This window comes from Symphalangus syndactylus, chromosome 20 (assembly GCF_028878055.3).
Source record: "Symphalangus syndactylus isolate Jambi chromosome 20, NHGRI_mSymSyn1-v2.1_pri, whole genome shotgun sequence".
In the NCBI taxonomy this organism is placed as follows: Eukaryota; Metazoa; Chordata; class Mammalia; order Primates; family Hylobatidae; genus Symphalangus; species Symphalangus syndactylus.
In genome coordinates, this window is record NC_072442.2 from 29219555 (window position 1) to 29246557 (window position 27003).

General features: G+C 49.6%; 2 protein-coding genes and 1 long non-coding RNA gene across 11 annotated transcripts in view; 1 reads left to right on the forward strand and 2 right to left on the reverse strand.

Annotated features, from left to right (window-relative positions):
- Positions 1–10913: 10913 nt before the first annotated feature.
- On the reverse strand, positions 10914–12731 carry LOC134735229 (uncharacterized). The gene is made up of 2 exons (XR_010118084.1): positions 12627–12731; positions 10914–11563 (listed from the first exon to the last, which is right to left on the reverse strand). It is a non-coding gene; the product is annotated as an uncharacterized lncRNA (long non-coding RNA).
- Positions 11478–22370, forward strand: SLC46A1 (solute carrier family 46 member 1). Of its 6 annotated transcripts, XM_055258168.2 has the most exons (6): positions 11478–11622; positions 12082–12192; positions 12610–13462; positions 15761–15844; positions 17314–17470; positions 18363–22370. In XM_055258168.2, the coding sequence occupies exons 2-6, from the start codon at positions 12187–12189 to the stop codon at positions 18418–18420; spliced, it is 1158 nt and encodes a 385-aa protein (XP_055114143.2). In that variant the 5' UTR covers positions 11478–11622; positions 12082–12186; the 3' UTR covers positions 18421–22370. The 6 variants fall into 6 exon arrangements, 4 of the variants coding, with proteins under 4 accessions (XP_055114143.2, XP_055114144.2, XP_055114142.2 ...); XM_055258166.2 differs by lacking the exon at positions 11478–11622 and having other exon boundaries at positions 11760–12192; XR_010118079.1 differs by lacking the exons at positions 11478–11622; positions 18363–22370 and having other exon boundaries at positions 11746–12192; positions 14646–15844; positions 17314–17366.
- The window catches only part of SARM1 (sterile alpha and TIR motif containing 1), a 28101-nt gene continuing 20996 nt past the window's right edge, over positions 19899–27003 (reverse strand). For 2 of the 4 annotated variants that reach the window (XM_055258160.2, XM_055258159.2), the window contains exons 8-9: positions 22036–22157; positions 19899–21906 (exon numbers count right to left, since the gene is read on the reverse strand). In XM_055258160.2, coding sequence (XP_055114135.1) covers positions 21777–21906; positions 22036–22157 — 252 coding nt within the window. In that variant the 3' untranslated portion in view covers positions 19899–21776. The remainder of the gene's footprint in view (positions 21907–22035; positions 22158–27003) is intronic. The other 2 variants (XM_063628752.1, XM_055258161.2) reach the window with 1 other exon arrangement.

A 27003-nucleotide genomic window follows, 5' to 3' on the forward strand; every position in this document is an offset into this window, starting at 1 on the left:
CAGAATGTGTTGCATCTTGCTTGTTGGAGTCTCTAAGGATTACCTTATCAAGAGGCACCTTTGCTTCATTCCTCAGTATTAAATGTACAATTGATCCTGACTTAACCCATTGTGATCTGACTTCTATTTTTTCCTTTTTTTTTTTTTTTAAAAAAAATCTCACCTGCTGAAACTTCTGGAGTGACTACTGTTGGGTTTCAGTTGCCAACATTTCCCTAGACCTCTCTTTCTATAGTACCTGGCATGTCACCACTCTCATCTGCAATTCTCTCCTTTTGGCTTAATGCTCCCTTCTGCTGCTTCTCTTCTTCCTCTCTGCCTGCTCCATCTTCCTCCCTTCATCCTGAAATGGTTGTGCTCCTCACTGACCCCTGCCTAGGCTCTCTGTCCCTTGTCACATCCTCTCAGGGTGGTCTGCTACTCCCAGGCTCTATCACGCATATGCTGATGGCTGCTAGCGCTGCCCGTCCTTGTTAGCTCTAGGTACAGCTGCCCTTTGGAGCTCCCTCCACCAGGACATCACACAGGCACCTCAATCTCAGTAAGATCCAAACTGAACTCCTGAAGGTGAGGCGCGGTGGCTAACACCTGTAATTCCAGCACTTTGGGAGGCCAAGGCGGGTGGATCACTTGAGGTAAGGAGTTCGAGACCAGCCTGGCCAACATGGTGAAACCCTGTCTTTACTAAAAATACAAGAATTAGCTGGGTGTGGTGGTGTGCGCCTGTAGTCCCAGCTACTTGGGAGGCTGAGGCAGGAAAATCGCTTGAACCCAGGAGGCAGAAGTTGCAGTGAGCTGAGATCACACCACTGCACTCCAGCCTGGGCGACAGAGAGAGACTCCATCTCAAAACAAAAACAAAACCAAAACAAAACAAAAACAAAAAACCCCCAATAAACTGAATTCCTTAGAGGCATCACCTGGCCCCTGCCAGCTTCTTGACTTCTTCAGCCTCACACTGTCTCCTCATGGCTATAAAGTATAGCAGTACCAGATTGTAGTGGGCTGGCCACTAAGGTGTTCTTCATCGCTAATTAAATCAGCCTAAAATGGGAGAAAACAGATGCTTTTCAGACGCTTGGAATAGTAGCTTGTTGTTGTGTCACAGTGGTTCCATTGCTTTATGTTCAGAAAGCCTTGGTCCACACCCTATAAGAAACCTGGGATCCTCTTCCCAGGCAGCAGCACAGCACAGGAAAGGGGCTGCAAGCTCGACAACCTATAGGACCAGGCATCCTGTATGAGTGGAGGTGGGTAGTGGGGGAGTGGTGAAGTGGAGAACACATCCCCCAGCTAAAGGGAGGGGACAGTCCCTTCCCAACTTCAGCAAGGTATTGCCTGATGTGAATGTTGCCATCATTTCTGAATTTTCAAGGGAATGCGAAAGCCTGGATTTCTCATACGAATCTTCCAATTGTTAGAAGTTGGCAACTAATTCAAAATTTAAAATACACGATGTGAGCTAATTATTTTTTTGAAAACAAGTGTGAATCAAACAAAACACATCTGTGGGCCATATCCAACCCCTGGGTCACATATCTGTGAACTACTGAGAGTACAAAGTGTGGAGGCTTTGGAGTCAGACAGACATGGGCTGAATATCGGCTCTGTTGCCCTTTAGCTGTGTGTTTTTGGGCAAGCCACATAACATAATTCCTCATCTATAAAGCAGGGATCACAATACTTACCTCACTGAATTATAATGAGGATAAGAGATCATATATGTAAAGTGGCTGGCACACAGCAGTTCCCTAACTAAAAACTAACTGTTACTGGTCAGCACTATTGACAGACCTACAAAAAGAATGTGTGTACATGGTCAGCATAGGAAAGTACGGTACAGGAACACCACCAAGGAAGTGCCAAAACACTTCAGTCCCTAGAGGGCAGTTCTCAGCGGTGGCTTCCCTTGTGCCTGCTCTCCCTACCCCAAACCATCCTCCGTCCCTTGGCTCTGATTTGTGGCTCACCTAGCACCTTCCTGATCCCTGCTTCCATCTTCCATTTCCCTGGCACTGGGAATAGGCAACCCTAGATAAGCGATGTGGCCATTACAGCCCATGAATAGATACCCCGTGTTAGAAAACAGCCTTCAGGCCGGGCGCGGTGGCTCAAGCCTGTAATCCCAGCACTTTGGGAGGCTGAGGCGGGCGGATCACGAGGTCAGGAGATCGAGACCATCCTGGCTAACACAGTGAAACCCCATCTCTACTAAAAATACAAAAAATTAGGCCGGGCGCAGTGGCTCACGCCTGTAATCCCAGCATTTTGGGAGGCCGAGGCGGGTGGATCACGAGGTCAGGAGATCGAGACCATCCTGGCTAACACAGTGAAACCCCGTCTCTACTAAAAATACAAAAAATTAGCCGGGCGAGGTGGCGGGCACCTGTAGTCCCAGCTACTCGGGAGGCTGAGGCAGGAGAATGGCGTGAATCCCCGGGGGGTGGAGCCTGCAGTGAGCCGAGATCGCGCCACTGCACTCCAGCCTGGGCGACAGCAAGACTCTGTCTCAAAAAAAAAAAAAAAAAAAAAAAAAAAAAAAAAAAAAAATACAAAAAATTAGCCGGACGTGTTGGCAGGCGCCTGTAGTCCCAGCTACTCGGGAGGCTGAGGCAGGAGAATGGCATGAACCCGGGAGGTGGAGCTTGCAGTGAGCCGAGATCGCGCCATTGCACTCCCGCCTGGGAGACAGAGCAAGACTCCCTCTCAAAAAAAAAAAAAAAAAAAAAAAAAGAAAACAGCCTTCAGATTTGCACCCCCGTCTTGCTTGAGTTTAGTTCTCTGGTGCACTAAAAAAAAAGCCAGGTGCTCCAGGGCTTCACAGCTGGGCTTCTGAGCCTGGGACTGGAGGGAGGACTCCTGCAGGGTCTCCCAGAGATCAAGAGACCTGGGCCACTTTTCTTATTTGAGAATCCAGAGAAACTAAAAATAAAGACTTGCCAAGACAGGTTTTCATTGCATATTTTAAATATTTATGTTTAATAAATTAACACATTGTAACACACAATATAATGCTACTTAACTGTATTAGTCACAGCATAATTACAGAATTTTTTTTTTTTTTTTTTTTTTTCTTTTGAGACGGAGTCTTGCTCTGTCTCCCAGGCGGGAGTGCAATGGCGCGATCTCGGCTCACTGCAAGCTCCGCCTCCCGGGTTCATGCCATTCTCCTGCCTCAGCCTCCCGAGTAGCTGGGACTACAGGCGCCTGCCAACACGTCCGGCTAATTTTTTGTATTTTTAGTAGAGATGGAGTTTCACTGTGTTAGCCAGGATGGTCTCGATCTCCTGACCTCGTGATCCGCCCGCCTCGGCCTCCCAAAGTGCTAGGATTACAGGCTTGAGCCACCGCGCCCGGCCATAATTACAGAATTAATATATACATATATATTTATACATACACATACATATTTTCTTGCCCCATGGGTCCCCATGGTAAATATATTCATAGAGAACTATAGAAATTGGGACACCAGTTAAAACTTGTGACTTTTTTTTTTTTTGAGACAGAGTCTCGCTCTGTTGCCCAGACTGGAGTGCAGTGGCATGATCTTGGCCCACTGCAATGTCTGCCTCCTGGGTTCAAGCAATTCTTCTGCCTCAGCCTCCCAAATAGCTGGGACTACAGGCACGTGCCACCAAGCCTGGTTAATTTTTGTGTTTTTAGTAGAGACAATGTTTCACCATATTGGCCAGGCTGGTCTCAAACTCCTGGCCTCAAGTGATCCGCCTGCCTCCGCCTCCCAAAGTGCTGGAATTACAGGTTTAAGCCACCACCTCCGGCCAAAACTGTGTGAAGTATGCTCTTCTTTCTTTGAAAGCATTGGTGGGGAGTTATTACAGGCAGGACTTAAGGGGTCATAATCCTTGACAGAAGGGAAGAAGGCAGAAATGAAATAATATAATTCACCCAAAAGGTAAGAGAGGAGAAGTAAATAAACAAAACAGGTAGGAAAAGAAGAAAAGATTTGGCAAGGCTGGGTGTGGTGGCTGATGCCTATAATCCTAGCACTTTGAGAGGCTGAGATGGGATGATTCCTTGAGGCCAGGAGGTCAAGACCACCCTGGGAAACATAGTGAGACACTATCTCAAAAAAAAATTAAATAAAAGAAAAGATTTAGCAAGATGGTAGACTTAACCACAACTATATCAGTAATTACATTAAATGTAACTGGACTAAACACTCCAACTAAAAGACAAAGATCAATCTAGGGAGTGAGTCTCTGGGACTGAATGTCTAAAATTGAAACGCTTTTTGAACATGAGACCTTGGCTCAATTGCCTTCAGGGTGTCCTATGATGACTTCAGTACCCCCAACACAATAGGTGTCCTTGCTTTCTCTCAGAACTTGCCTTTCCCACTGTCCAGAAAGCCCTTTATCATGTCTTCTCTCTGTTGTCCTGGAGACTCCTTTTTACCATCTCATGCTTCAAAATTCAGCTCCTCTGTGAATCCTTTGACTTTCTCTTGATGACACACACACACCTTCTCTCTGAAATTATTCATCCTACTGCATGCTTTCGTTATTGTTATTTGAGATTTGTTGTGCTGCTTCCCGCTAGCCTGAGGACTCATAGAAGGAAGGAATTATGTAAATTCTTTTTTTTTTTTTTTTTTTTTTTTGAGACGGAGTCTTTCTCTGTCCCCCAGGCTGGAGTGCAGTGGCGCGATCTCGGCTCACCACAACCTCCACCTTCTGGGTTCACGCCATTCTCCTGCCTCAGCCTCCCGAGTAGCTGGGACCACAGGCGCCCGCCAACACGCCCGGCTAATTTTTTGTATTTTTTAGTAGAGACGGGGTTTCACTGTGTTAGCCAGGATGGTCTCGATCTCCTGACCTCGTGATCCACCCGCCTCGGCCTCCCAAAGTGCTGGGATTACAGGCTTGAGCCACCGCGCCCGGCGTAAATTCTTGTCTGTAACATCAGCACCTAGCAGTGGGCCTGGCAGGCGGTAGATGCTAAATGAATAGATGGATAGATGTGAAGGCTCTATCAAAAGGAAAGTGTTTAACATGAAACCAAGGGCAGGAGGCCAAAGACAGAAAGTGTTTTGTGAAATCTCCCCCATGCGGTAATGACATCTTTATGCACTTAATGCACCTCTAGCCCTGCACTTCTGTGAATTCTGGGTAGCATTCCTCTGTAAGGCCCAACTTTTCCTCTCACTTGGGACAGCCTCACTTCTTTCTGGTGAAATCCCTCCTACCTTCAAGCTCAGTTCAACAGCAATCATCATCTCTGGCACCTGGACACAGCCACATAAATCTCACGGCCATACATATTTTCTCATTTGACCCACACATCCACCGCATAGGTAGATATTATTACTTCATTTTTCACAGACAAGGAAACAGAGGCCCAGAAATTATTTCATTGATGAGAAAATTGAGGCCAGAAAGGGACTTGGTCAAAGTCTCACAGTGACGGGGACATAGTTGCAGCTTCTACTCAGTGCTGTGAACACCCTTAGTTGTGACAAGGATGCTGCTTTGACTTTTAGGGTTGCTATATGAGAAGCAACATCTCAAAAAGGAAAATAGCTTTTCTCTCATGCTGTCTCCTTTCTTCCTCTCAGTGTCTAAAATCATGAAGAGCTCTTCGGAAGCTGTAAGTGGCCTCTTGCAAAAAGGAGGCATAGGTTTTGGGTGGAGGCTGTGATAAGACTGCCGTTTGGATGAAGAATCCATGTTGCAGTCTTCACTCTCACAGTGGTTGTATAGACAGCCTCTCGTAGGCATTATCCAACTGGGAGCAAAGAAACCCTTATGACTTCCAGAGACTTCCCCAAAGCCTCTCAAAATTTACTGAGCACATATCCTGGGGTTGGACAACACAGTTTTTAGTGCCAGTACTTACCATTCCCAAGCCCACGGCAGACATCAAGAATGAATCGCAGGACTCCTTCCCACCAAGCTGGAAAAACAGCCCATCTCAATGTAGCAATCCAGACAGATGCAATCAATTGACTGGAGTTGATGCACGTCATCAAAGTTACTTAACATTTTATCTTATTGCATGTCAAGCCCAGGGATAGGGAATACAGAGGTGAAAAAAAATTTTCTCTGCCCTCAAGTCTGGAGGCAGGACATGGGTAGGGGTTAAGAGGAGACAAACCTGGGAACACGTATTTATAACCAGGTTAAGTTTAAAACCAGGGTTAAATGTATGAACCCAGTATTGCGGAAGTACATATTAGCCAATGACTAATTCTGCCTAGAAGTGGGACACAGAGGTGGGTTTTGAAGGATGAAAAGGAGCTGAATAGGCCAAGCAAAGTAGGAAGGGTATTACTGGCAGAGATTAATATGCTAAGGCTTAGAATAACAGAAAGCACTAGAACAGGTAGCAGTAAGGAAAAGAAAACCTGTACCCAGAGTGAGAAGAACCATTTCCCTTCATCCCTTTAAGCTGTAGTTACATCATCTGTAAAAATAATAATACCTGGCCGGGCGCGGTAGCTCACACCTGTAATCCCAGCACTTGGGAGGCCGAGATGGACCGATCACTTGAGGTCAGCGGTTCGACACCAGCTTGACCAACATGGTGAAACCCTGTCTCTACTAAAAATACAAAATTAGCCAGGTGTTCTGGCACATGCCTGTAATCCCAGCTACTTGGGAAGCCGAGGCAGGAGAATCACTTGAACCTGGGAGGCAGAGATTGCAGTGAGCCGAGATCACGCCATTGCACTCCAGACTGGGCAACAAGAGTGAAACTCCACCTCAAAGAAAAAAAATTGTAATACCTATCTCATAAGGTTGTAGTCAGGATTCGGTAAGATAATGTATGTAATGCCCTCAGTATGGTGCTGCCTGCTTCAATAAAAGTCAGCTCGTAGTGATATCTCTGGAACATCAAGGAGCATGAAGCTGATATTTGGCAATTGAGCCAGAATACATTTGAAGGAGAGGAGTATCATCAGATTTTTAAAATTTTTATGTTTTCCATGATTAAAACATACGTTTATATCTGTTTATATCAGAAGGGTTGAAAACATTTTAAACATAAGAAAAGAAAATCTTACCTAACCCTACTACCACGCAGAGAGGACTTCTGTTGATATATTGGTGCCATGGTTTGCAGTCTTTACTCAGTGCAATTCTTTTCTATGCCTATGACCATACCACATAAACAAGCTCTCTGTTTTTTCCACGTACAAATTATTATGTAAGCAGTTTTCCGTATTATTATAATCTCTTTGAACTTATTTTTTTTTTTTTTTTTTTTGAGACGGAGTCTCGCTTTGTCGCCCAGGCTGGAGTGCAGTGGCGCAATCTCGGCTCACTGCAGGCTCCGCCTCCCGGGTTCACGCCATTCTCCTGCCTCAGCCTCCCGCGTAGCTGGGACTACAGGCGCCTGCCACCTCGCCCGGCTAATTTTTTGTATTTTTAGTAGAGACGGGGTTTCACCGTGTTAGCCAGGATGGTCTCGATCTCCTGACCTCGTGATCCGCCCGCCTCGGCCTCCCAAAGTGCTGGGATTACAGGCGTGAGCCACCGCGCCCGGCCGTTAACTTATCATTTTAATGACTCATATTCATGGAGTGGATAGACTATAATTTACTCAGCCATTTCGCTACTGTTGGACACGTAGGTTGTTTATCTTTTTTCTTTTTTTTTTTTACTCTTGTCAATATAATGTTATGGAGGATATCTTAGCACATAAGGCTTTTTTTCTGTACTTGAGAGTATTTCCTTTAGATAGAGACCTACCTGTAGAATTAGAGGCTTCAAGGGTCTTGATTAAAGGCTACCAAATTTTTTCCTGAAAGGGTGTCTTTACACTCCTTCAGCAGTGTTTGTTTCACTGTAGCCTTACCAGCTTTGAGCATTCTCATTTTAAACAAAATCATTGCTAATGTGTTGGCTGCAAAGAACAAGATCAAAGGCACAGTGTTTTTCTCACTATTCGGAAGCTGCAGAAGAGTTCATTTGTGTGTCTCACATGCATGTTCTGTGTTACAACTTCTCAGTGCTTGGTTTTTATCTGTTTACTGAGGGAGGGATCTTCAGGTTATTATCACATATAGTTAAAATAGTAACCCTGGCCGGGCGCGGTGGCTCAAGCCTGTAATCCCAGCACTTTGGGAGGCCGAGGCGGGCGGTCAGGAGATCGAGGCCATCCTGGCTAACACGGTGAAACCCCGTCTCTACTAAAAATACAAAAAATTAGCCGGGCATGTTGGCGGGCGCCTGTAGTCCCAGCTACTCGGGAGGCTGAGCCAGAAGAATGGTGTGAACCCGGGAGGCGGAGCTTGCAGTGAGCTGAGATCGCGCCACTGCACTCCAGCCTGGGCGACAGAGCAAGACTCCGTCTCAAAAAAAAAAAAATAAAATAAAAAAAAAAAAATAAATAAAATAGTAACCCTTAGGCCGGGCGCGGTGGCTCATGCTTGTAATCCCAGCACTTTGGGAGGCCGAGGCGGGCGGATCACGAGGTCAGGAGATCGAGACCACGGTGAAACCCCATCTCTACAAAAAATACAAAAAAATTAGCCGGGCGTGGTGGCGGGCGCCTGTAGTCCCAGCTACTCGGAGAGGCTGAGGCAGGAGAATGGCGTGAACCCGGGAGGCGGAGCTTGCAGTGAGCCGAGATTGCGCCACTGCACTCCAGCCTGGGCGACAGAGCAAGACTCCGTCTCAAAAAAAAAAAAAAAGTAACCCTTTGTCATACTTTATTTTATTTTATTTTAATTTTTGAGACAGAGCTTCGCTCTTGTTGCCCAGGCTGGAGTGCAATGGTATGATCTCGGCTCACCGCAACCTCTGCCTTCCGGGTTCAAGCAATTCTCCTGCCTTAGCCTCCCAAGTAGCTGGGATTACAGGCATGCGCCACCAAAATTAGCCCCCGGCTAATTTTGTATTTTTAGTAGAGATGGGGTTTCTCCATGTTGAGGCTGGTCTCAAATGCCTGACCTCAGGTGATCCACCGCCTCGGCCTCCCAAAGTCCTGGGATTACAGGCATGAGCCACTGCACTTGGCCATATTTTAAAAGAAAGATTTTGTCCTACTTTGTTTGTCATTTGCCTTTGAATTAAGGCTTTATGTTCTGATGGAAATAAGTCTACTTTTCCTTTGCAGTAGCTTCTTCTTTCCTGTAGAAATTTGACAGGCAGGACTTTTTAGCTGTCTCTGGGTAAGTCACCTTTCCCTCTGGACCTCAGTTTCCCTGTCTTTTAAATGGTTGGATGCGTGGAGATGTGATTTCTCAGCTTCCTTCTAGGTGGAGATTCTTGGGCTCTGGACTCCACAGTGCAGCTCAACATTGGCAACCCTCTCCACATGCTCTGGGGCTCCAGCTGCGGAATCTCCTCTCCTTGAGACTGAGAAGAATTCATTCAATGATCGTCTTTTGAGCATCTACCACACGCCAGGCACTATTCTAGGTGCTGGGGATATGGTAGTGATGAAAACAAAGTCCCTGCCGTCATGACCTCTAGTAAAGGGAGATGGACAACAAAGAAACCAGAAAGTTATAATTCAGATGGTGATAAACACTACGGAAAAAAATGAAACAGGGAAAAGGATTAAGGAGTGCCAGGAGGCAAGGAAGGAGGGAAGTTGCTTATATAGGAGGGTCAGGTAACATTTTAGTAGAGACTTGAAGGAAGTGAGGGAGCCGGCCAGGCGGATATCCGGGAGAAGAGCATTCTAGGTAGAAGTTATGGCAAGTGTAAAGGCCGTAAAGTGGGAGGCCAGCATGGCTTGAGCACAGGGAGTGAGGGGGACAGAGCAGGGGAGAGGGACAGAGAAGAGGTAGGTGGCCTCAGGGCCCTCATGAAGACTTGGCTCTCACTGAGCAAAATGGAAAGCACAGAATGGTTCTGAACAGGCCAGTGACCAGACTGCAGCTGTTTTCAAGGAGTTAGAAAAGACCTCTACCCTAGTGGGTACTGCAGACTCTGGCGCTGGGATGAGCCACACCCTGCCCCATTCCTGATGAGGGACCTTGGCCTCTCCTAGCCTTAGTTCTTTATCTAAGAAATAATTCCAAGGATTTAGCCAAGTACCCCTCCCTCAGTGCAGCTGACCTAACTGGGCCAAGCTTTTGTGTAAGAGGTAGGGAGGGCTTGGAAGGGGAGGGAGGAGAGTGGAGCCAGTCCAGAGGCTTGAATGTTTAATGTGGAATTTCCTCTCTCTAGGGGATCACAGGTGGGGGCAGCTTGCAGGGGGAGGTTATTCAGTTCACTAGTATCTAGCCAGCACCTACCCATCCTGAGTCTCAGACTCCTGGCTCAGGGGAGGTGGGGTAGCTAACAAGCTCCAACAAGCCCAGGCACAGTCACAGTGGCCAGAAATGGAGCCATCCATCCTCCCAAGAATCAGGCCTGTCAGGACCTGCCTCCAGAAACCCACTCAGCTGCTCTGTTCTCAGGGAAGGTGGCCTTTCCTGATTCTGCTCCCCCCACCTCCAGCCCTGAATTAGCACCCTTGGAGTTCGAAACTATTTTCCACGGTTGGAATTTTATGTCAGTTAGTAGGATTCTTTGCTTATTTTTCCTCTCCCACCATTCTAGAAACTAACGGGCCTGGTGAGGGCTTTGGCTATTTCCTTTACTGTTGTGGTCCCGGAGTCCCCCAGCACAGTGCCTGGCACGTAAGGGGCACTCAGTAAATGAGTTGAATGAAAGATAGGAGAGTAAGACAGGTAGTGCTGTTCCTTTTTACAGGCAATAAAACAGAGGCCCAGAGAGGGTCTGACCTCCTCAGCAGCAGAGCAGGTGACTGCCTTCTGGCCTAATTCCTATAATGGGAGCCACCCAGGAGCATAGGTTCACACCCAAGGGCCTCCCAGGCCCTCCCCCATCTTCTCCTATAAGGGAACAGCAGAGCCAGGACCTGCCTGACCCCAGAAACAAGACTAGTTTCCCAGGAAAAGATCCTAGGGCAGGAGTGGAGCAAGTGACAGCTTGTTTTTTATTTTATTTTTATTTTATATTTTTTGAGACAGGGTCTTGCTGTGTCACCCAGGCTGGAGTACAGTGGTGCGATCTCAGCTCACTGCTACCTCTGCCTCCCGGGCTCAATTGATCCTCCCACCTCAGCTTCCCGAGTACCTGGGACTACAGGTATCTGCTACTACACCTGGCTAATTTTTGTGTATTTTTTGTAGAGACAGGGTTTTACCATGTTGCCCAGGTTGGTCTCAAACTCCTGGGCTCAAGCGATCCATGCGCCTCAGCCTCCCCAAGGGCTGGGATTACAGGTGTAAGCCACCACTCCCAGACGTGACAGCCTGTTAATAACAATAATAGCACTTTGAATATACCAGACACTGTTTTTCCACAACTTTTTGAGACATGTTTTGTTAGCAACTCCATTTTACAGACGAAAAAACAGAGGCTCAGGGCGGTAAGTGGCATGCCCAAGGTAGTGGCAGAGCCTAGGTGTTCCAACCCAGGCAGCTGGGCTCAGCCCACTCTGATCCTCTCCAGCTGCCTTTCTGTTACAGTGCAGAACATCAGCAGCATCAGGAGTCATGTGCTCTTCCAGCTCTGCCTTGAGTACCCGCTGACCTCGTTTCCTCAACGGTAGATAGCGATGGTTAATATCGGCTAGCCTGTAAAGTTATCGGGAGACCAACGCACAAAAAGGGTTTAATACCGTGCCCAGCACATAGTAAGTGGTCAATACATGTTAATTGTTGATATTCTTGCTATTTGTGGTGTGTCTGGGCCTGGAAGGAGGGCTGCAGGGCGGTGTCTATGCACACTTTACAAGTGAAGTCATCCCGCGGGCTGGGGGTGCAGGGCCTCTCGCCGGCCCACGCCCAGCCAGGTGCACCCGCGGCGAGAGTCCGGTGGCCTCAGGTCACAGGCCCCTCCCCGCCGGACATTTAAAGAGGGACACCGGGCGCAGGCGCAGACAGCGCAAGCCCCGCGCCACGCGTTGCTGGTCCCAGGCAGCGAGTCGCGCGCGCGCCCCGCCGCCCGCCTGGCGACAGCCCCGCCGCGCACACACATGGAGGGGAGCGCGAGCCCCCCGGAAAAGCCCCGCGCCCGCCCTGCGGCTGCAGTGCTGTGCCAGGGCCCGGTAGAGCCGCTGGTCTTCCTGGCCAACTTTGCCTTGGTCCTGCAGGGCCCGCTCACCACGCAGTATCTGTGGCACCGCTTCAGCGCCGACCTCGGCTACAATGGCACCCGCCAAAGGGGGGGCTGCAGCAACCGCAGCGCGGACCCCACCATGCAGGTAGCGGGGCGGCGAGGAGCCTGGCAGGGGGAGGGCCCTGGGCTGGAGCGTGGGGGCAGCGGAGGGGCGGGGCCTGCATAACGGTAGTGGCGGGTAACTAGAGGGAGGGCGCATTTTGGATGGTGGGCGGGACCAGAGCAAAGGTGCCTGACCGAGAACCTCAGCGTGTGGGATGCGAAAAGTTGAGCTAAAGTCTGGCCTTGCAGGTTAACAAAAGGGGGGGAAAGGAAAGGGAATGGGGCCTTGGTCCATGTCCTTCCCCCTCTCCACTGGCAGATTTTGAAAGTTGTGCTAAGATTCTCTGAGGTTTAGGGCTCCAAAGCAAGTCCTCATCCCTGTAGCTCCCGGGATGGCGAGGATTTGGGGATTGGGCAACCCAGAGTGAGGAACCGCACCCTGGTCATTGTGCCCCTACAGGAAGTGGAGACCCTTACCTCCCACTGGACCCTCTACATGAACGTGGGCGGCTTCCTGGTGGGGCTCTTCTCGTCCACCCTGCTGGGAGCTTGGAGCGACGGTGTGGGCCGCCGCCCGCTGCTAGTGCTGGCCTCGCTGGGCCTGCTGCTCCAGGCCCTAGTGTCCGTTTTTGTGGTGCAGTTGCAGCTCCACGTCGGCTACTTCGTGCTGGGTCGCATCCTTTGTGCCCTTCTCGGCGACTTCGGTGGCCTTCTGGCTGCTAGCTTTGCGTCCGTGGCAGATGTCAGCTCCAGCCGCAGCCGCACCTTCCGGATGGCCCTGCTGGAAGCCAGCATCGGGGTGGCTGGGATGCTGGCAAGCCTCCTCGGGGGCCACTGGCTCCGGGCCCAGGGTTATGCCAACCCCTTCTGGCTGGCCTTGGCCTTGCTGATAGCCATGACTCTCTATGCAGCTTTCTGCTTTGGTGAGACCTTAAAGGAGCCAAAGTCCACCCGGCTCTTCACGTTCCGTCACCACCGATCCATTGTCCAGCTCTATGTGGCTCCCGCCCCAGAGAAGTCCAGGAAACATTTAGCCCTCTACTCACTGGCCATCTTCGTGGTGATCACTGTGCACTTTGGGGCCCAGGACATCTTAACTCTGTATGAACTAAGCACACCCCTCTGCTGGGACTCCAAACTAATCGGCTATGGTTCTGCAGCTCAGTATCTCCCCTACCTCACCAGCCTGCTGGCCCTGAAGCTCCTGCAGTACTGCCTGGCCGACGCCTGGGTGGCTGAGATCGGCCTGGCCTTCAACATCCTGGGGATGGTGGTCTTTGCCTTTGCCACCATCACGCCTCTCATGTTCACAGGTAAAGTGTGTGGGCTCAGGGACAGCTTGTCCCAGAGGCACTGGGTAAGAACTGGGGGCCAGCCACTCACTGCCCCCAGATGTGGTTCATTCCTGTGTCTTTGGAAACATAGTTATGCCCCCAGCCTGCACTGGAGGACAGGCGACTAAGAAATCCCTCAAAAATGCCATCTTTGATACATGGAAAATACGGACCTTCAGTAGCTAAAGTAATTAACCCACTGTTATCAGCCATTAATATTGTTAGTAATATAGAGCAAAAGACAAAAGTGTGGCTCATACGCTAATTGCTTTACCCCTTGGCCTCCCACAGCCTATTCATATGTTCTTAAACAAAGTCCATGCCATTAATGCCTTGGTACTCACTTCTCTGATAAGAATCACAGGACCCACCTCAAACACCCTTAGTCAGCTTCTTTGGGTTTTTTAAAAACCAGTCTTCTCGGACCACAGATATGAAATTCCTGCTTCAGTTCCTCTTCTCCTCTTCCTCCTTCTCCTTTCCCTCTTCACTTCCTCCCCTTCTTTTTTTGGTGGGAGAGGGTCAACAGGCCAGTAAATGAGGAAGTTAACTTTTTAAAATTTTTATTTGATTGACGTATTTAGAGACAGGGTCTCGCTTTGTCACCCAGGCTAGAGTGCAGTGGCACGATCATGGCTCACTGCGGCCTCATCCCCCGGGCCCAAGTGATCCTCCCACCTTGGCCTCTCTAGTAGCTGGGACCACTGGTGCACATTACCACACCTTGCTAATTTTTGTACTTTTTATAGAGATGGGGTCCTCACCATTTTGCCCAGTCCTGGTCTCTAACTCCTGAGCTCAAGGATCCACCTGCCTCAGCCTCCCAAAGTGTTGGGATTACAGGCATGAGCCACTGTGCCCGGCTTTAGTTAACTTTTTTTAAAGGGACAGATTTATTTTGACAGAGCCCTAAAATGTGCTGTGTATAGTCAACAATACAATAATCACAGATTTCTTAACTCAACTGCTTGTCTGACAATTAAGCAGAAGAGAGCCTTTCCCTCCTGCTGATGGCCCTGGAGGATGCAGAGATGATAAAGATGCTGTCATTGCTCTGGGTTGGGGGGAGGTCTCAACAGAGTGGGATTTGAGGGGCCTGACACTGCTAGGGGCCCTGGATGCCTCATCGTATACCTTCTTTGGAGGACCCACTGTCCTGTAGGAGTTTGTAGTTTTGCTGAGGAGTCGACAATCGAACAGGGAGAGAAATGGTTATGAAGAAAACAAGAAGCCTGTAAATAACTGAATGCAAAGGAAAAAGGAACTCATATTTGCTATGTCCCTATGCCATGTTCTTCATAGATGTTACCTTTTTACCTCATGTATTGGTTCCCTGAGATTGCTGTAATGAAATACCACAAACTTGGGGGCTTAACACAACAGAAACATATTCTCTCATAGTTCTGGAGGCCAGAAGTCCAAAGTCAGTACCACTGGGCTGAATGGAAGGAGTCAGCAGGCAGTGCTCCCTTGCAAGGCGCCAGGAGAGAACGTGTTTCTCATTTCTTCCAGCTTCTGGGGCTGCTGGCATTCCTTGGCTTGGGGCGGCCATCACCAGTCTCTGCCTCTGTGCTCACATTGCCTCTCCTCCTCTTTGTGCCTTCTCCATTCTGTCGGTGCCAAATCTCTGTCTGCTTTCCTCTTATAAAGATATGTGTGATGGCATTTAGGGCCCAACCTGCTAATCCAGGATAACCCCGCTCTCTCAGGAGGCTTAACTTCACACCTGCATAGACCCATTTTCCAAATAAGGTAGTATTTACAGGTTCCAGGGCTACGAATCTGATGCCATTGGGCACCATTATTCAGCCTCCTATGCCTCAGAACCATCCTGTGATGAAGGCCTTATTATCTTCCTCATACAGGGAGTCAGGCTCAGAGAGGTTAAGTACCCCAGGCCACACAGATAATATGTAATGGCATCAGGTTTTGAACTCAGGGCTGACTCCAAAGCCCATGCTTGTTTTCTGTGCCCTGCCATATCCCTACTAAGTGCCAAGTGGGTGGGTGATGCCTGCTGTGACCACAAGAGGTTCAGACAAGAAAGCAATCAATGGGAATTAGCATTCATTCACGAGAGCTAGCAGGTGGCCAAGCCCAGACAAGGGCAGTCTCCATTCCTCCTTGACTACTGTCTCCCCACCCTCACCGTCAAGGAAGTTCTTCCTGGGTCTAACCTAAGCCCCACATGGGATACAGATAGGAGCTCTGCTGCCTTTCCCTTGGACGCCCCTCTCCCCCGCCCCATTTTCCTGATGAGTGTTTATTTCTCCACAGGATATGGGTTGCTCTTCCTGTCGTTACTCATCACACCTGTCATCCGGGCTAAACTCTCCAAGCTGGTGAGAGAGACAGAGCAAGGTGAGTGTCAGGACCCACCTGTGTCTCGTTCCTCATGCCCAGTGCTGCCCGGAACGGGCTGATGGGCAGCCATGGCTGGGGGAACAGCTTGCCTTCCCCCCTCTCACCCTGGAGAAGTAAGTGGCCAAGACAAACACACTTCTGTGAAATTGCCCACGACGGGCAGAGGATCATGCCGCCTTGGATTTTCAAACTGCAGGGTTGGGATTTGCAGTCAGCAGAGCACAATTATGTTCTTTCTGGATAACCAGGGCAGAGGATTTACTCTCTGCAGACCTCAGCTTTTCTGTCTGTAAGATGGGTGTAATGATGCCAGAGTTCCCTGTTTCTCTGGTCAGCATGTACAAGCCCAGAAGTGAACAACCTTGTGACATGGGTTTCATTTTCCACAGTTGACAGATGAAGAAACAGAGGCCCAGGGGGTTACACTGGCTCACCCAAGGTTACTCAGTAAATGGTGGAGCTAGGATGCAAACCCACGTCTGTGTTTAAAAGCAGCTGGTCTCAGGATTTGGGTTTTAGTCCGAGCCCTGCCACGGGCCTGTTTCTTCATCTGTGATGTGAGTGGTTTGCTCTTGATGACATCACAGGCCCCTCTAGATGTGACAGAATTTAATCTCAACTTCTGTTGGGTTGTTGCACATTTTGTAAACTGTGGGTTCTCCTGGTGTATCTATAAAGAACAGCTTCTCCAGCCTCTGGGTCTTCATGCCCCAGTCTGGAAACATTCCTCTTTCTCCATCTGTCCTGGAAAGAGGATCTGATGATGACAGAGACCCTGGTACCACACAGAGCCCACTGTGGGTTCTGGTGTCCCCAGAATCCATGTGTCTTCATTCATTCACCTAAACTTTTTTTCCCAGCACTTTCTCTGTGCCCAGAGATGTCAAGAGAAACACGAGAAAAGAACAGCCCTTACTAACTAGCTACTTCCAGGGGGCCAGGCCCAGTGATGGGTGATTTCCATGTGAACTTAATGTTGCTCACAATCTAGGAAATAGGTATTATCCTTATTTAGCAGAAGGAGGAACAGGAACCCAAAGGATAAGACGCTATTCAGTGGTGACACAGCTATGAATATTGGAACTGATCAGACCAGCAGTTAATCCCAAACAGGAGATGATTCCAAAGAGGATAAACCAGAAAAAAGCCATTTCCTTCAAGCTTTCATCAGACAATATCACATGTACTCTTTTTTTCTTTTATGTGCTGGGTTCTGTCAGATCACATGTACTTTTAATGTGGATTTAATAGCAGCCATTTGTTTAGTAGCCCCTCTGTGGCAGCTACTGTCCACATACGACCTTATTGAATCCTTGTCACAGTATGTGATGTAGCAAGATTTACTGGTGAGGAAGGGGAGACATAGGTTAAGTGACTACTCCCGGTCACACAGCTGTGAGGTGGTGGTGCCAGAATTGGAACATGGCCCTTTCAGACTCCGGAGTATGGTATTTATTTCTTCACAGGTGCTCTCTTTTCTGCTGTGGCCTGTGTGAACAGCCTGGCCATGCTGACGGCCTCCGGCATCTTCAACTCACTCTACCCAGCCACTCTGAACTTTATGAAGGGGTTCCCCTTCCTCCTGGGAGCTGGCCTCCTGCTCATCCCGGCCGTTCTGATTGGGTAATGCAGGGCCCTGAACCCATGCTCATCATGGAGCCCTTTCTCTTAAAAGTTTCCTCTTCTCCTCCCAACCAGAAATGGCAGCTTCATTCCTGGAATCCTTACCCTCTGGGTGTCTTGTCCCAGGTTGCCCCTCTCCTTGCAGATGGCTGCCTAATCCTCCAGGAGCCATTTTCCAAGGGCAAGGTGGCAAGCTAGGTGGAGGAAGCATCAGGCTAACATTGCTGCTTGGCAAGGCTGTGTTCTCTCTCCCAGTTCCCCTATTTCCCTCCATTCCCATTTTATAGATGGAACTATGGCAGCAGAACTGTGTTAAAGGGAAGGCCAGGGAGCTTTGTCAGCTAGTTGTGGCTGGGCCACAGGCTGCTTGACCCGCTGACTTTTTCCTGTATGATATTAAGAATTATATTTCATGGCTGGGTGTGGAGGCTCCTGCCTGTAATCTCGATCCTGTGGGAGGCTGAGGCAGGAGGACCACTTGAGCCCAGGAATTCAAGATCAGCCTGGGCAACACAGCAAGACCTTGTCTGTATAAAAAATTTAAAAAATTAGCCAAGCATGGTGGTATGCACCGGTAGTCCCAGCTACTAAGGAGGCTGAGGCAGGAGGATCACTTGAGTCCGGGAGTTCAAGGGTACAGTGAGCTATGATTGTGTCACTGCCCTCCAGCCTGGATAACAGAGCAAGACCCTGTCTCTTAACAAAAAAAAGTTATTTTCCAGAGGCATGTCCCTGGACATTGTCCTCCAGCTCTCAGCTTCTCAGCTTGGGGAAGGAGGAGGTTCAGGAGAGCTACCTGGACCAGCCCATCCCAGTAAATCCTGTGTCACTTCTCCAGACAGGCCTTGAGGGTTCCCCATGTGAAATCCAAACTCTCTCTGGTCTCTCACAGGATGCTGGAAAAGGCTGGTCCTCACCCTGAGTTCCAGCAGTTTCCCCAGAGCCCCTGATCTGCCTGGACCAGAAGACAGAGGGCAAGAGGAGCAAAGTAAACATCAAACAACTGGAGGTCTGCAGCTGGGAGCCCAGCCCACAGCAGGACCAGCAGCTCTTGTCTAAGGGCAGTGCTCTCTTTGGACGAGGTAGTCAAGACAGACCAAGGCACCACCCCATCCACAGCTGACCCAGCCTCTGACTAGGATCTAGAATCATAACCCACACAGGCCCACTGCAGGACAGGTGGCAGGGGAGCTATTTGGGACAGGAGTCAGTTCTCCCTTTCTGCCATCCATCACTTATAACCCCACAGGTCAGAGGAGAGGTCCTGAGAGAGGTGACACTTCAGGGACCAGAGGCAGCACGAGGGCTGGCATCTCTCCTTCCAGCCCAAACTGCACAGCCCCAACCAGGTTCCCGACGTGTAGCACTCACCAGCCACTCCTAATGTGGTACCTGGTTAGTGCCAGCCTTGGGAAGGAGGGAGGGAGGTAAGGGGGGCTTGGTGATCTCTGGAGGAAGAGTGCTGCCTTCACTGTGGTTGGGGAATCGATCCTTGGCTATGGCCTACCCACTCCCTGGGCTGAAGAGTGCCAATCATTATCACTCAGCTTCAGCAAACTGAAACAAACCTTCTGGTGCCTTGGGCTTTGCGGTCCTCTGTTTTCCTGCTCCCAGTCTGCCTGCCATACGTCAGACAACAGAAGCTGCTGGGCTGGGCAGGAGCCCTGAGCTGCCTGGTGGATTGGTACCAAGTGGGGCCAGCCAGGGCTTCCACTGACTTGCTGTGCAACCTTGAGCAAGCCTCACTAGGAACGGCTAGATCAGCAATGCCCCAGATTGTTGAATTGTGGTGATGACATTTGGATGGACGAGTTAGGAAACTTAGCTGATTCTCTGAGATCCTTCCCACCTCCTCATACATTCTACAATGAGATGCCTTTCTTCATGGGCCTGGGGAAAGGATGAATGAGTGTGGCTGGACTTTTGACCTTTAATGTCCCTGAGCAGTTCTTGGCCCTTGGGGAGAGTGGGGAGAGGATCTGGCTGACAGCCCCAAATGGGGGGTAGCAGCTGCAGCCCAGCCAAGCAGAACACCCTGGCCCTACAGACCTGTGTCTGAGCAGGCTTTGGAGGAAAGGCCACTTCTGAGTCCTCTGTCTCAGGAGAAGCCAGGCCCAGGTGCTCGACCTGGTGATCTGAGCTGTGTTTGTCCTAGTATTGGTGGCAGTCACCTCTGAACACACTGGCCTTGGCTTAGGGGAGGCTTGTGACTTCAGCTGTTCCAGCTGGGGCTGGATGCTGGACTCTGATTCCCCCAGAAAGACAGAAGATCGGGCAGAGGTCAACCAGAAGGCCACACACAGCGGTGGACAACAGTGGAGAGTACACCAAACAGAAATAAAAGGCAGGAAACCTCTCTGAATCCTGCCCATGGGGACCTCAGGAGGGAGTGGGACTGATTGGAGACAAAGAGCCAGAAATCATCCCCTGGAGATACTCAGACACTGTATTGTTATTGATGCTGTCCTGTGGGCAGTGTCCAGGCTGTCCTGCGTGTCATATCCATGCCCTGGCTCTGGCCCCAGTGAGCACTTGTGCTGCATGAGGAAAGGAGGATCAGGTGGGGTCAAAACCAAAGCATCGAGGCTGGCACTGGCCAAGACAGACTCTGGCAGGGAGGGGAGTGTAAGGAAGGAGCCCCAAACGTGGAGTGAGACCTTTGACTTTCTGATGATGTGGCCAAGAACTAGGAGTCACCTGGCCAGCACAGCCAAGAGTGGGGCTGGGGGCGCAGCCAGCCTTAAGGTGTCAACACCTGGCCCTTGCGGGGAAAGAGCCTTCAGCAGCCCCCACGGCCTGGAGCCTGGGTTTACTGGAGGGTACTTTCTTGCCCTCTGAACCCAGTGGAGGAGGGGGCAACGGGATATTCCTGCTCTGTATGGCCTCTGGGTCAGCTTTTTGTTGCAAAATCCTATCCCCCGCTGCTAGATTCTTTGAAACAAGGGAGAAGCAATAGCCCAGCCTCAGAATGATTCTCAGGAGAGCAATTCCACTGCCAGTGGACTGGGTGCCAGGAGGCGTAGGTCTGGATCTGGGGCTGCCACTAATGACAGGAAACTGGGCTTATCCTCAACCTTTCTGAGCCTCAGTGTCATTATCTGTAAAATGGGGATGAGAATACCAGGTAGAGTTGCTCTGATGACTGGAGACCATGGAGTGGAGTGTTTGGGAAATGGCAAAGATTTGTGAAGGCTTCGTGCTTTAGAGATTTGCTAGCCTTAACCACCAGCATCAGCTCACCTGGGAATCTGTAAGAAATGCAGAGTCCTAGGCCCCACCCCAGATCTCCTGATTTTAACAACATACCCAGGTGACTTGGATGCACGTTAAAGTTGGAGAAGCTGTCCTAGGTGAAAACCCTTTGCCTTTTCAGGACTTTGCCTCTTTCCACAGAGCTGCAGGTTCTGTCCAGGCTGCTTTTACTGCCATGGGGGCTGCCTGGTCCCTGAGCAAGCAGTGGGTAGCCCCGGATGGCTGAGGGGCTGGGGAAGCCAGCTGGGCCAGACCAGGAAGGAGCCTGAGGCACAGCACCAAGGCATGGGGTAGGGTGGGCTTTGAGGCACGGCTTACCCATGCCCAGACCCAGGCCCAAACAGGAGGCTCCTGTGCACCAGCAAGCGCAGCAAAGCTGGCTGCAGCGACAAGGAAGTCAGAGGGAGGGCTGGTTTGCCTCAACCCTCGCCCTGGATGTGGCAAAAGATATCACACCGAAGGAAGCTGTAGGGGATCTGGGACCTAGTCAGGCTGGCTAAGGGCACTGAGTGATTACAGGGCAAGGCCACAGAGCGGCAGGAAGTTGTAAGTGCAGGGGCCACGCACAGTCTGAGTGGAGAGCCATGGCGGCACTCATCCCTGGCTGGCTCCTGGGCCCAGGCCCTCGCTCAGAATACAGTGCCCAGGCCCGCCTGGGCATTGCCTTAATTCCTGCCTGAGGCCGCCTTCCTTCATCCTCCTCAAGCTGGCTGCTCTCAGAGCAGGAGAAGGGAATGCAGAACCACCCCCACCCCAACTCCAGTGTCTCCGGAACTGAGCAGGGACCCTTCCCATGACGGAGACAGACAACCCAATGGCAGGGCCTGGAGGACTTCTAACCTCCCGCGCCCAAGCCTGACTTCCCTTCCCTCTCCAGATTCTGAGGAAAGTGGGTTGGAGGTGGGCCACGAGGGTGGGGGACAGGGAGAGGGAGAGCCATTTCCTAAGAAGAGCCCAGGTTGTCTCAGCCCAGGGAGGCCGGTTTCAGGAGCTGCTCCTTCAGAAGGGACGACGGAAATGGAAGTCACAGCAGGGCTGGGGAACTGGGGACTGGTTAGGTCGGACCCATGGGTGCAGCACCCTCCAAACTGGTGTCAGAGCCTGCAGATGAGTCCCGAGAGGAGCGGCCCTGCAGGAAGCGGATGATCTTCTCAATGGTGGCCTCCTGGTATTCGTGGGACCACCTGTGGGCACAGGAGCCATGTGGGTCAGACAGCTGGGCAGAGGGAGCTGCTAGTCAGCTGTTTGCCCACACTCTGCCTGTCATGGTGATTTGTACCCTACCCCCCTGGTCCCAGGGCCCTGGGGCTCACTTGATACCGTTGAAAGTAAGCACAGCCTGCATGTCCTCAGGCAGGACCTGGGGCTCAGGCCACTCGAAGCCATCAATTATGGGCACAATGTTCTTGCCACAGCTTAAAGCAGTCACAATCTCCTGGAGAAAGAAAGGAAAGGAGGAAGATACCCCTGTACCCATCTAGGGACCCTTGTAACCAGGCAGGTGCTGGGACGGCCACTAGCCCGAGGCTGGGCCCAGGGCAGGACACCAGTCCTGATGCCCACCTTGATGTCTACCTTAACCCTTGTAGTATAATAAAAAATAAATATTTTGTCTTTGCCCAGAGTTCCTGGCACAGAGCTCCTAAAACCCTTGGAATCTCTTGAGTGATGAGTGTCTTTGTATGCTAAAGAGTTGATTCCCCACTGGGGGCCTGGGGGGTGCTATGGGGGTAGCCTAGATAGCTGCAGGAAGAGGGCTGGTCACCAGGGAGACCAGGGCATGATTAGAGGATTGGAACTTTCAGCCCCACCTCCCAGCCTCCAGAGAGGTGCTGGAGATTGAGTTCGATCACCAATGGCCAGTGAGTTAATCAATCATGCCTACATAATGGAACCTCCATAAAAACCCTGAAACAAGGGGTTTTGAAGAGCCTCCAGGTTGCTAAAAGGGTGTAGGTGCTGGGAAGGTGGTAGAAGGCATGGCATCCACACCTCTACCCTCCATACATAGAGATCCTATGTATCTCTTCCATTTGGCTATTCTTTTTTTTTTTTTTTTTTTTTTTTTTTTTTTTTTTTTTGAGACGGAGTCTCGCTCTGTCGCCCAGGCTGGAGTGCAGTGGCGCAATCTCGGCTCACTGCAAGCTCCGCCTCCCGGGTTCTCGCCATTCTCCTGCCTCAGCCTCTCCGAGTAGCTGGGACTACAGGCGTCCGCCACCACGCCCGGCTAATTTTTTGTATTTTTTTAGTAGAGACGGGGTCTCGATCTCCTGACCTCGTGATCCGCCCGCCTCGGCCTCCCAAAGTGCTGGGATTACAAGCGTGAGCCACCGCGCCCGGCCTCATTTGGCTATTCTTGAGCTGTGTCCTTTATAATTGTGACATTAAATAATTCAGCTGGGCATGGTGGGTCACGCCTGTAATCCCAACACTTTGGGAGGCTGAGGCAGGATGATCACTTGAGCCCAGGATTTTGAGATTAATAATATTATTTATTATTATTATTCAAGCTTTGTTAAATCAAACCTAAAGCTCTTGGAACTTTAAATTATTCTGAGCCTTGACAGGAATTTGTCTGTGTAGCCTGAGTCATGAGGCATGCAGCTGCAACTTCCACCTATTTTTTTTTTTTTTACTTCTACCTATTTTTTTTTTTTTCTGTAATTACTTAGGAAGACCAAATGACACCAGAGATAAGACTCCCTTAGATCCCCACTCAGATCACCACCCCTCCTCAGGGGGTAATAAGGTCATCTTCCTTGGAATGTAGCAGTCTATAACCAATCAAAGCACTGTAACATATGCACTGGTCTTGTATGGAAAATGTTGTAGTCCTGCTAAAATTCCTCTCTCTTTGCCTGTGGAAGTGAAACCTTAACTTCCCCAGTTTGGAATGCTCACCCCATTCCTTTGGAGTCAATGCTTCCTGGGTGGCTATTCTCAAACTTTGCACTCAAAGAAACTCTATACTTAGTCTTATTTTCTGAATCTCATGATTTAAGGTTGACATAATAAACAACTAATAGTAAGTGAAGTGCTTTCCTAAGTTCTGTGAGTCATTCTAGCAAATTGGCCGGGCGCGGTGGCTCACGCTTGTAATCCCAGCACTTTGGGAGGCCGAGGCAGGCGGATCACGAGGTCAGGAGATCGAGGCCATCCTGGCTAACACAGTGAAACCCCGTCTCTACTAAAAAATACAAAAAATTAGCCGGGCGTGGTGGCGGGCATCTGTAGTCCCAGCTACTTGGAGAGGCTGAGGCAGGAGAATGGCGTGAACCCGGGAGGCGGAGCTTGCAGTGAGCCGAGATTGCGCCACTGCACTCCAGCCAGGGCGACAGAGCGAGACTCCGTCTCAAAAAAAAAAAAAAAAAAAAAAAAGAAACATTCTAGCAAATTGAACCTTGGGGTGTCATGGGAACCCTGAAATCTGTAGCCAAATCAAACAGAAATGTGGTAGCCTGGGGACCTGGGCCTCGTGACTGACATTTCAGAATTGAATTAAATTGTGGGATACCCAGTTGGTGTTGGAAAGTTGGAGAATTAGTGGTTAGTGTGGGAAAAACCCCAAACAATTTGGTGTCAGAAGAAAAACATCACACTCCTGCATACAGGTTGATCCATCATGTGCCCTGCAATTGTACTCCTTACTTATTTCTCAAATCCACCATTTTTCCCTACCTCCACCCCACTACCACCCTCTTCCAATCCCCATTATCTTTAAGCCCCCACCAGTCTTTCCTCATCCACCCTTGTCTTCTCTAATTCACTCTCCACAGTGCCCTTTCATGTAGCTAATATTTGCAAAATGCACATCTGACAAATTAGATCCTGTCACCCCCTACTTAAAATTCTTCAAGACTTTGCATGGTCTTAGAATAAAGTCCAAACTCCTTCATGTGGCCTGTGAGGCCCTATGTGGTTGGCCACAGTCCACTTCTCAAACTCTACCCCTGCCCTGTCCTCCCAGACACACAAAATAGGCTTCCTTGTCCTTCCCCATTGATAATGCCCATTCATTTTTCTGATCTGAGCTCAATCAACTCTTACACAGGGCAGTTGTCTCCCACTGCCCTGACCAAGTCAGTTCCCCTATTGTAGGCTCTGCAGAACATATTATAGTTGCAAATTTTAATTAATTAATGGGTAAATTACTCAGTATTTGTCTTCTCTGCCAGACATGAGGGATCATATCTATTTTTCACTGACCTTACATCTCAGCATCTTTCACAAAGCCCTTATAGTTAGCCCTTGCTAAATATTTAATGGATGGATGAATGAATGAATGAATGAATGAGAAAACATAGCACAGCAGTTAGGGCTGCACTCTGGAATCATCAAATCAGGGTTCGCATTGAGTCTCTGATACAGGCTCTACGACCTGAGGCAAAAATAATAGGTTCTCAAAGTCTCTGTCTTCTCTTTTCTTTCTTTCTTTTTTTTTTTTGATGGGGGGCAGGGGAACAGGATCTCACTTTTTGCCCAGGCTGGAGGGCAGTGGCACCATCAAGGCTCACTGCAGCCTCAACCTCCTGGGCTCAAGCCATCCTCCCACCTCAGCCTCCCAAGTAGCTGGGACCACAGGCGTGTGCCACCACGTCCGGCTAATTTTTTGTATTTTTTAGTAGAGATGGGGTTTCACCATGTTGCCCAGGCTGGTCTCAAACTCCTGGCCTCAAGTGATCCTCCCACCTTAGCATCCCAAAGTGTTGGGATCACAGGCCTGCACTACCACACCTGTTCCTCTGTTTTCTAATATATAATGGATTAATGATAGTCCCTATCATCAGGATTGTTCCATGGAATAAGCGCAACATTCCATGGCAAGTAATTAGAACAGCGCTTAGCATACAGTGTATGCTTAATACGTAATAGGTGTTATTATTTCCTCTTCTGTAAAGTGGGGATAATAAAACCTACCTCAAAGCGTTGTTCTGAGGAATTATTTGCTATTAATCGGGTTCCATAAGTGCTTATTGAATGTTTTTCTTCCTCTCAAAAGGGAACCAAAGGGATTTTACTTTCTTGAGTGCAGTTCGCTTGTGGTTTTCCATATTGATTACCCACTAATGTGGCTTCAGGGAAAGGAGTTTTAAAACCAGAGGCAATTAAGCACCAGAAACAACCAAAGAGGGATGACTGCGCCTCTGGGGCGGGTCCAAGACAAAGGCTCCTCCCACCTCTTTGCCATCTGCTGGGACGACAAGGGGTGCCAAGCATTCTTGGGAAGTGGAGCCTTTCTGGGGAAAGAACATGCGTTAACTTCGTCCTTGACTGGCTTCCTGGGGAGCCGCTCCATTTTACAGATGGAGAGAAAAAAGCCCAGAGAGGAAGGGATTTCGTCCTAAGCCACACATACGCCCCGCCCACGAGGGGCCCGTCCTCTGACGCAAGCCTCGAGAGTCCAAGTCCAGGCTGTTTCAGCCAAGCCCTGCTGCCTCTCTGCTGAGCATTGGAATGAATCCTGACCCTGCAGCAGTTTATCTGGAAATCTTTAGACATTTGTTTCATCCAGAATTATACAAAACCAGACAGTACAAATTGTTCATCGCACAGATTCAGAGGCTGGCCAAGAAAGGGATAATGGCCGCCAGGTGCGGTGATTCATGCCTGTAATCCCGGCACTTTGGGAGGTCAAGGCGGGCGGATCACGAGGTCAGGAAATTGAGACCATCTTGGCCAAGATGGTGAAACCCCGTCTCTACTAAAAAATATATATATATAAATTAGCCGGACATGGTGGCCTGTGACTGTAGTCCCAGCTACTCAGGAGGTTGAGGCAGGGGAATCACTTGAACCCGGGAGGCGGAGGTTGCAGTGAGCTGACCGCGATCTCACCACTGCACTCCAGCCTGGTGATAGACCAAGACTGCATCTCAAAAAAAAAAAAAAAAATAATAATAATAATAAATAAAAGAAAGGGATAATAGTTTGTTCAGGATCACCTAGCTGGTTGAGAACGAAAACAATTAGAGTCAAGTCCTCTGGCTGGGCACAGGGGCTCATGCCTCTAATCTCAGAACTCTGGGAGGCTGAGGCAGGCACTGAACTCCAGGCTTGAGCTCAGGAGTTCGAGACCAGCCTGGGTGACATAGCAAAACCCTATCTCTACTGGAAGAAAAAAAAAAAATGGAGTCAAGTCCTCTAAGCTGTTAAATCTACTAGATATGTATGGCTCTCCCAGGCATGGCATCTCAGCTTCATCAGTATCACTTGTCTGCTTAATCATTGATTCAATTGTTCTATAAACTCCTCTACAGCCTCTCTCTCTTTTTTTTTTTTTT